General features: G+C 42.3%; 1 protein-coding gene across 1 annotated transcript in view; it reads left to right on the plus strand.

Moving 5' to 3' along the window:
• Nucleotides 1-6,636, plus strand: part of dlst (dihydrolipoamide S-succinyltransferase) — a 54,841-nt gene extending 48,205 nt beyond the window's left edge. Inside the window, exons 13-15 of the mRNA XM_086002718.1 lie at nt 1,675-1,758; nt 2,353-2,520; nt 3,819-6,636. Coding sequence (XP_085858844.1) covers nt 1,675-1,758; nt 2,353-2,520; nt 3,819-3,953 — 387 coding nt within the window. The 3' untranslated portion in view covers nt 3,954-6,636. The remainder of the gene's footprint in view (nt 1-1,674; nt 1,759-2,352; nt 2,521-3,818) is intronic.
• The last annotated feature ends 3,465 nt before the right edge of the window (nt 6,637-10,101 follow it).

A 10,101-nucleotide genomic window follows, 5' to 3' on the forward strand; every position in this document is an offset into this window, starting at 1 on the left:
TTAAGCTGTAAGGCTTTAAGGAGTAATGCTAATCCTCTGGTTATAACGACCAGGCATGCAGTTGCATTATGAGCAATGATTTAAATGTCATAGACATGTGGTTGAATTACAATTTGGTAAGGATTTTGAAAGCTGGAGGCCATTCAGAGTTCCAGATCCAATTTTCAGGAGTGGCAGCATTAGATTTAGGATGCCAAAATAAAGAAAATGTTGCTGTACTAATGTTTTGCAAATGTCTGTGGGATTATTCTAATCCCAGGGCAGCTTGGAATCAAGAAATTTTGTGTAGAATCACCTCTGTGATGTCATGAAACCCCTCCTGTGATCTAGTGAGATGGATGGAGGCTGTGTACAGTACTCGCCATCACTGCAGGGGATATTCTATGTAGAAACTTCTTCACAGGCAGCCATTAATGCTAGTAATTTCAAAGCATAATAAAACAAGGAATGACTGAAGTGCCAGTAGGTATACATATAGCTGCCTTTATATCCTTTATTAGGAGTACATAATTCAGTTGAAAGTAACTCCATTAAGTTGTCCTTAAGACATTTTGCTCAAATCCACATAAATTGACAGAGGTCAGATAAATCCAGGGTATTGAAAGGTTGTTACATGAGATGTAGTTTTATGATTGAGGAATGAATGCAAGTTTGCAGAAATTCTTACCTTGATCCATAGTTTTTAATAATGCTTCCTATGTTTTACTCTGTATTCCCCCTCCCCTTGTTATAAATAATGGCCTTCAAGTTTATCTTATCAGGTGGTGGGGTCATGGATGTAAATGTGTTTCTACTTTATTCTCCTATTTGAAACAGCGGGTATGTTAGGGTGCTTATGAGGTAAGGGAACATTTTTCCTTTTCCCTCATGCTCCCATTATCAGTTAATGGGAGTGTCTGAAAAGACCTGTAATATGGTCCATTCTAAGTGTCAGCCTTAGCTCAGTGTCGTAATCTCCCCTCTGAGTCATATGGTTGTGGGTTCAAGCCTTACTCCAGAGAATTGAGCACATAATCTAGGCTGACACTCTGGTGTAGTAATGATGGAACACTCGGCAGTATTGAGGAAGTGCTGCATTGTCAGAAGTGTTGTCTTTCAGAAGAGATGTTAAACTGAGGTCCCATCTGCTTTCTCAGATAAATGGAGGATTTTCCTGAAGTCCTGGCCAACGTTTATCTCTCAACAAACATCAATAAAACAAATTATCTGCTCATTTATCACATTTCTATTTGTTGGACCTTGCTGTGTGCAAATTGGCTGCTGCATTTGTCTACATTACAACAGCGACCAGCCTTAAAAATAATTCATTGGCTGTGAAGTGCTTTGGGACATCATGAGGGCATGAAAGCTGCTACATAAATACAAGTTCTTTTTTTGTTGCTCCTCTTAATTTAAATTGAAATCATGCAATAAAAAGCCTCCTTTTACTAAAACATCTTAATCTGAACTACTGGATCATTCACATCTTTTTCAAGTTTAAAAAAAAAAAAAAGATTATCAATTAGTAGGAGTGGACTTTTCTTGTCAGGTAAAAAAAAAAACATGTATTTTCCCTGATATATTATGCATTTTGTCACCTTCCCTAATTCTCCTCTGTGAAGCAACTTAGCACATTTACTACATTAAAGGCAATATATAAAAGCAAGGTGTTGATTTATTTGTTTTCATCCACAGGGTCTGGTTGTCCCCGTAATCCGGAATGTTGAAACAATGAATTATGCTGACATTGAGAGAGTGATCAATGAGCTGGGAGAGAAGGTGATTGATCCTACAATTATTAGTTACTCCTTAGCTTAAGGTGTTTGTTCCTGTTATTAGTTAAAGGTGTTGTTCCTCGTATTAGTTACTCATTGGTTTAAGTTGTTCCTAGTATCAGTTACTAGTTAGTTTAAGTTGTTCCTAGTATTATTAGTTACTTGTTGATTTGGGCCTTGACTATTCTGTCTTGCTGCTTTTTTTTCTTTAAGCACTGTTACAACTTGTGCCCAAATTGCTTCAATGCAAATGGCGCTGTGTTGATATGTTGGGTAGGGTATATCCATATTTGTGGATTGGAACAGGCAAATCGAAGCCCTTGTAGCGAGGCAAAATGTCTACTTATTACAGCTAGAATTGATTGTAAATCTATGGGAGCATAGTACTTTTTAAGGAATCGAAATGAAAAATAGTAGACGGGTTTGTATGGAGCGACAGAAAATCAGGACTGGATTTTGCACCACTGCAAGAACCTAAGAGGAGGTGGGGGGGGTGGGAGTAAGGGTAGAGAAGCATAAGGTGAGGCTGTTTAACATGAGGAAAGAAGCTGGCACACTTGGAAGGATCTAATACATTTTTTGCATTATGTTGGTCTAGGCCCGTAAGAACGAGCTGGCTATCGAAGACATGGATGGAGGTACTTTCACAATCAGTAATGGAGGAGTGTTTGGCTCGATGTTTGGGACGCCGATTATCAACCCACCCCAGTCTGCCATCCTAGGCATGCACGCTATCTTTGAGAGACCAGTTGCAATCAAGGGCCAGGTGAGTGATAATCTCGTTTTGTTTTCAGGTTTATTAATCCCTAGTGTTTTAAAAGGGTTTTAAAGTATTGCACCTTTTCTTATCTCTGTGACAGAATAGATCGCAATTCGCTGTCAGGGATGTGATGTACTTTTAGGATATTTTAGTGCTTCTTGCAATAGTTTTGTCTCACTTCCCATAAGCGGACTTCACATCCTCAAGCACTAGAAGCTGCAGTGTTGTGATTTTCTAACTCTGCGACGACCTCTTGGAATCTGCACTTTTTATTTCTCTCCAAGCTACCCTGGTAGATATTATCAACAAACCACATTCGAGCTGGGCTCAGATTCCTACTTGACTAATTTATTTACAAGAATTATACAAGTAGAATACATACAGAACAGATAAGGTTTTGTACAGTGCCTGCAGAACCTGGCTGTATAAATCTACCTGATCTGTCTGCTCCACTAGTTTGGTTTAGGGAACTGATCTTTTTTCTTTCCACCTTCATCATTGTACTTGAGGTAAAGGGTTGTAATGTGTAGGGGGGAAAAATAGTCTCCTTGGCATAGCTGGAGATGTTGAAGTACAGATTTTCACAGTTCAGCTGAACAAGAGCTTATTTTGGTTTTTGGAGCTATAACTCAAGCCACGCTAATAATTACATGAGAAATGTGTTGTATTTGATTGGTTTCAGAGTTGTGGCCTAGCTGTTAACCACGCTGATGTTCAGAATTTCACAAGAATGGATTTATGTTGAATATGACTTGATACTTAAAATTGTATGTTTAGATATTAAGTCAATGAGCGGCATTCCTAACGCCCTCCTCACTCTGTTGTTTTCTAATCGTTCCCAGATTTGCTGCAGTGAGGTAAAGCAGAGGGTTGGGTTGAGTTAAAGATGGAAATTTTGTCTATCAGTAGCAGTTTGGAGGGGTTACATTGCCCTGTAATGGTGCTGGCGGCAGGCCTGTGCTAGATAGCTGAAACATTGCCTTATTCTGGTACAAGTTTTGGGGAAACGGTAGGGTGTTGTCCTATATTGGTGCCAGTAGTAACTCCGCAGAAGCTTTACCTTGCACTGTGGTGGGCCTTTGATGACCAGTTAGCATGTTGCCTTGTACTGGCTGGGTCAGGGCGTTGCCCTGTATTGATGATGCACCTTTTAAAGTTGGGCGAGTGCGTTGCTTATATCGGAGGTGGGCTCATGATAGCCGGGCGAGTGCATTGAATTAACTGGTGCCATGAAATTTCTATTTTAAAGGGGCAGCTCGTATCCAAATTGTCAGCACGTCATGCATGTTTCCCTCTTATTGCAGGTTGTGATCCGTCCCATGATGTATGTGGCCCTAACCTACGACCACCGCTTGATCGATGGCAGAGAAGCAGTATTTTTCCTCCGAAAAATTAAAGCTGCAGTTGAAGACCCTCGTGTGCTGCTACTTGACATTTAAACTCAATAATAGCTATTTTAAAAAAAACGCACATAGTCAACATATGTCATATGCATTTTCATCATATTAAATGTTTGTTCAACCTTTTTTGATGTTTAAAAAAACAATTATAAATGAATGTTTTATGGACAGATTGTAATTCTGTATGAATTGTTTATGATGGAAGGGTGTGGCATGTCAGAGACTATGCAGCTAATTATATTTTGAGTGAATGAACATAATAACATGGGTAACTCATCACTGGTCTCCCTTTTTTGGGGGGCGGGGAAGCAGCTTTGAACGTTCGCATTCATAATTTGTTATTAAACTGGCAGTTACACTAAAAGAAATCATCAAGATTGATTGGTATGGGAGCTGGAAATGTCATATTGGTGCATTAGGATTAGGTCCGAGATTGGTATTAAGGCATGTTGCTGAGGTAAGCAGAGAAGCTTTACTGCGCTTCTGACAGACGCTGTCTTGATTCGGGAGTGTCCACAATTGTGAGAAGTACTGAAATATTTCACTCCGCCCCCCCCCCCCCCCCCATTAATATTCTTTATCTTGATCACAAAAATGCACTGGCCAAAAAGAGAATACTGCCGCAACATTATTTCCCATCCACCCAAAGTACAGGTAGAAGGTCAACCCATCCTGGTTTTTTTTTTTTTTAAACTTGTTTTGAGACTTTTTGTTGAAGATGTTGCAGATTTTGCAGCAGAATTACTTAAAGAAGGCATGATTTGGGAGTACTTGTTCTTAACTGTCCACAGTTTCCTCGTGACCATAACACCAGGCTTCAAGTGTACAACTTGACAGCATTAGCACGTGTTCCTGGAATTTATTTCTGCTGTCAAAAACTTGCATCTTTTCCTAGTCAAAAATGCTCAGAAAATAAGGGTTAGATCAGAAAATTTTGTGGGTAATGAAGACAGATAATCAGGTACTACATCTTTAAAACTAAGGGGCAAACCCTCCTATCCCAAAAACAATTTGGAGAGTAACGCCAGATTAGGCAATCTGAATTCCACAATTGTTCCCATTAGGCTCAAAGCTTGGAGGTGCATAGTTGCAGTTAGTGTTGGGAGATCACTGATGCATCTAGACTTGGGTATGAATTTACAATATGAAAAAGTTGTATTTGCACTTACATTAAGTCCATTTAGGGGATTTTTTTCCCCCCATTAATATGTCTTTGTACCAGGTTCACTGCTTTTCCATTCTCTTCTCCCTTGCTCACCCCTCCTCCCAAACTGCCCGGCTGGAATTAGGAACTTAAAAGCACCTTGGCGCCAAGACCTCGAGCCCCTGCCCTGCCACCCTGCAGTGCAGCGTGATATTAGTCCTGTTCTCCGAGAATCGCACCATGGGACCAGCTCGCTGCTAACTCAAGTCAGGTGAAAACTAAACATTACCTTCCAAACCAAATACTGCTTCCTCCACATTGGAATTACTTTCCTGTCCTTAGAATTAAGCTGTCTTTACAGATGGATAAATATGCGCAGCTTTTTCATCTTGTATAGTGTCGGGGGTGTACAGACAGTATTCGGATTAGTATGCTGTTAGGGTTGGGAAGCTTATTCACCAAGTCGCGTATTGTTTGAATAAACAGATGTGGATCTTTCTAGATTTTTTTGTCGTAGAAATATTCCTACAGCCCTCACCGAACTGAGGTGCTTTTTCAAAAAAATAATCTTTTGCTGTAAGCTACTTCCTGACATGCGATGTCCTTCTTGCATGAATGGATTATAATTGTACAAATGGATAAAGTAGTAGGAAGTCAGTTCTGAAATGAAAATAAGGGCAACAATGTTCTATTCCTGTGGAGAAGGTCAGCAGGAATTCGCTGGTCTCGCACTGTGGGTAAGTATACAGTATGTGTAAAGATTGAAAATTACAAGCTGGCATGGCAGGGGGTTGACACTTTTTTGAGGTATATTTGGTGGTGGTGGTGGGGTTGGGGGGTGATGGGGAAGTGGAGTGTGCTGGGAGCAAGGAGAAAATTAACATTAAATTTTAGCTAGCCATGCCTGAGTGTACTCCTTACTGTCACTGGGTGTTAACTAAAAAATTAGCCCAATCCCCAGCTGTCATCCCTTTCCTTGATGAGCACAAATATGCGCAAGTACACACTCGCAGAAGTGCTGTTCCTGCAGATTCACATAGCTACCTAACAGCGATATCGAGTGTCGATATTATTTCCCTCAAACTGCACAACTTTTAAATATTTGATACTTGGTGTGGACCATGTTTTTACTTGTGACACGAGCTTAATCTGTTTCAGTCCTGGCAGTGGGGCATGGTTGGATGTATGTATGCTTTTTATTTTTTTTTAAATTACCGGTTAATGGGAGGAAGGAAGCCAACCTGAGAGAAATAAATCAGTTAACCAGCAAAGTATAGAGAACAAACTCCAAGTGGGTTATTGAGGATGTGCTGCCATGCAACCTCAAGCTCTATGGGTGCAGTAATGTGGTGGTTTATACTTGATTGTGCAGTTTGATCCTCTCCCAGTTGGTGGTGCTTCTGATGTGGCTTTCATGATACCTAGGACGTTCAGTGTTGCCTTGTACCACTCAGTCAAAATTAAAATTCCAAAGAGATTTAAATTTATAACCGGTAATGAGGTATTAAGTTGGAATGATGCAAAGGAGAAATTGCTATGTAATGGTTTATTGAAAACAAAAATAAATGTATGCGCCTATTCAAATTCTCTTGGTTTAGGGGCTTGGGAGCAGTGGGCCATTCTGAATGGGAGTTGGGTGAGGTTCCCTTGCCCTTTATGCTTCTCGTTCTTCCTTCCGTTACGTAGAAGTCCTGTGCGTGTTTGCACTGGTTTGAAGTCTGTGCTTGTTTTATATTCAACACAGTGGCCTTAAGGGCTATGGAGAAAGGGCAGGGGATTGGGACTAGCTGAAGTGCTCTTGCAGAGAGCCAGCGCAGGCTCGATGGGCCGAATAGCCTACTGTGCTGTAAGGATTCTATGATTCGAATTTCCTCTCCGGGGGGTGGGGGCAGGTGTTTGCCATGTGCCATAGTTTCGATAGATGTCCACCAGAACCTGCTGGAAAACAGCTGCGACCCTTTTGCACTGGGTTCCAGCAGATTGCAGGATTTCCGGGTTAGCCTTGTAAGGGGCAGAACTACTTGTACTTTTACCCCTTGTAAGACCAATGACATCAGGGGCAGTACTCTGGTAAGAGCTGGGACCCCTTTCGCTGGGAGCTCCTACTTCCCCAGCTCTAGGGACCTGATGTATTATTGAATGGCGACAACAACTTGTATTTATATAGCGCCTTTAACGTAGTAAATCATAACATAAGAAATAGGAGCAGGAGTAGCCTTTCGGCCCCTCGAGCCTGCTCCGCCATTCAATACGATCATGGCTGATCATCTACCTCATCTGCACTTTCCTGAACTATCCCCATATCCCTTGATTCCCTTAATATTCAAAAATCTATCGATCTCTGACTTGAATATACTCAACGACTGAGTCTCCACAGCTCTCTCGGGTAGAGAATTCCAAAGATTCACCACCCTGAGTGAAGAAATTTCTCCTCGTCTCAGTCCTAAATGGCCCACCCCTTATTCTGAGACTGACCCCTAGTTCTAGACTCCCCAGCCAGGGGAAACATCCTCCCTGCATCTACCCTATCAAGCCCTGTAAGAATTATGTATGTTTTAAATCATCCCAAGGCACTTCACAGGAGTGTTATAAGACAAAATAATTTGACACTGAGCCACATAAGGAGAAATTAGGGCAATGACCAAAAGCTTGGTCAAAGAGATAAGTTTTACTGAGATGTTTACTGCCCTCCAGGTGGGTGCTGAAAGGAACAGATCTTTTGGGACAAAAGTGGCTGCCGGGGAGATGGGTGCTGGCGGGTCTGGCTCCCCACCCCACATGGCGTGCACCATTGATGCACCCATAGTGACATGGGTGTCTGCTGACCCTGCAAGCTCTGACTAGGGCATGGGGGAGGCATGCAATCTTGGTGGTTATGCCGGCATGGTGCCACACAGATTTTCAGGGAAACTATCTTCAGAATGCCTTCAGATATATAGTGAAACCTGATATTTTGGTGACTAGAGTTTTCTTCTGCATGTTTAAATGTAAAGCATTCATATGGGTCTTCCAGCATACATTCCTCCCAGTGCCCTTGCGTGTAAAGACACTAGCTTGTGTAACACTAAACCATACAGACCTGAAACTTCACATTGTGTTTCCGGCTTGGCTCTAAATGGACTAATCTCAGCCAGTTAGCTGTTGGGATGCTACACTTAGCCTCAGTGCCCTGGGTTAGGGAGGAGGTGGGGGGGGGGGGGGGGGGAGTCAGTTAAAGTTCCCCTTGATCACTATCCAGAGTTCTATTTTGGAAAATGCATGTTGCTCCCGGCAGAGAGCAGGATTGGGCTCGGCTGTGGCCACCCTTCACGCTAGGTTGGATTGCAGCCACTTGGTAAGCTAAGATGTGGACACTTGGGTGAAATGTTGGAGGACATAGAACCACACCCAGCAGTAAACAATATCCAATGTCATTGGGAAAGATGGGGAGAAAATTGAGCTAAAAGTGGTTCCCGTTCTTTCTCTTTCAGCTCTGGTTGTACAAATTGCTTTTGCAGTAGGGAAAAAAATAACTTCTTTCCCCCCCCCCCCCCCCCCCCATTCTTCCCAAACCCGTGACCACTACCACCAAGGCGGATGGGCAGCAGGTGTATGGGAACACCACCACCTGCAAGTTCCCCTCCAAGTCACGCACCATTCTGACTTGGAAATATATTGCCGATCCTTTATCGTTGCTGGGTCAAAATCCTGGAACTCCCTCCCTAACAGCACTGTGGGAGCACCATCACCATACTGACTAGCAGTTCAAGAAGGCGGCTCACCACCACCTTCTCGAGGGCAATTAGGAATGAGCAATCAAAATGCTGGCCTTGTCCGTGATGCCCACATCCCAGGAACTAATTTAAAAAAAAAACTAGGCTCCATTTCTATCTGTGACACTGGATTTATACACAAGTCTTTAAGAAGGGACAGTGTTGTATAGCATGGTGCTTGAACCTGATTCATCCAAATATAACGTGTTTATAAAACATATCTGAATAAGGGCCGCACCTGAAATGTGAACCTGTCTGAGTTGCCTGCATGGTGCATCATTTACTGGGTTTCAAATTTCCAGCATTCACATTTTTCACACTTTTTAACCATTCAGTTTAGCTGACTTTACATTTTATATCTTGGTGGTGGGGGTAAGTGGAAGTGTTAATGATCAAGATTAAAAGTTCATTTACCCCCCCCCCCCCCCCCCCGAAAGATGGCCAAAATCTCTGTATTGGGAGTTAAATCCAAGCAGTCGGATTTAACGTTAAACTGGAATTGTGATGTTTACTCAGTTGGGTTAGAACGGGCTATTCTGCTCCTAGCCTGACATGGGCCATTGCTGTACTGTTTAATAGTCCTCCAAGGCAAACTCCCATTCATCCAAACCCAGAGGTTGGGGGGTTTGTGAAACACCATCACCCATGTGGTGCTGACAGAATTCACTCTTGGGATGAATTAGATGCTAAATTTATCCCGCATTGGGATCTCCTGCAATTGTAATTTTTTTTCCTGGGATTTGTGGAGAGTTACTGATATAATTGTGATGTATTAACCCAGAAATCCTGTACTTTAATGCACCAGTCTGAAGCCGATACACGTCTATAAAACCATTTCCCTCAAGATGACATTCAGATATGGAAAAATTTGCTATAATTACCTCAAAGGATTAATAAATAAGACTAATTTCAGATGGTCTCTTGATACATAGGATATACGGCACAGAAACAGGCCATTCGGCCCAACCAGTCTATGCCGGCGTTTATGCGCCACTTGAGCCTCCTAACCAGTCTATGCCGGCGTTTATGCGCCACTTGAGCCTCCTCCCGTCTTTCCTCATCTAAATCTATCAGCATAACCCCCGCTTCCCTTCTCCCTCATATGCTTGTCTAGCCTCCCCTTAAATGCATCCATACTATTCGCTTCAACCACTCCCTGTGGTAGCGAGTTCCACATTCTCACCACCCTGGGTAAAGAAGTTACTTCTGGATTCCCTATTGGATTTCTTGGTGACTATCTTATATTGATACAGGTTTGAGTGTTCAGCAATACATTTTTGGGACTGTCGCA

Source organism: Somniosus microcephalus, chromosome 12 (genome assembly GCF_052327205.1).
Source record: "Somniosus microcephalus isolate GS21.2 chromosome 12, FLI_Smic_1.0, whole genome shotgun sequence".
Lineage (NCBI taxonomy): Eukaryota > Metazoa > Chordata > Chondrichthyes > Squaliformes > Somniosidae > Somniosus > Somniosus microcephalus.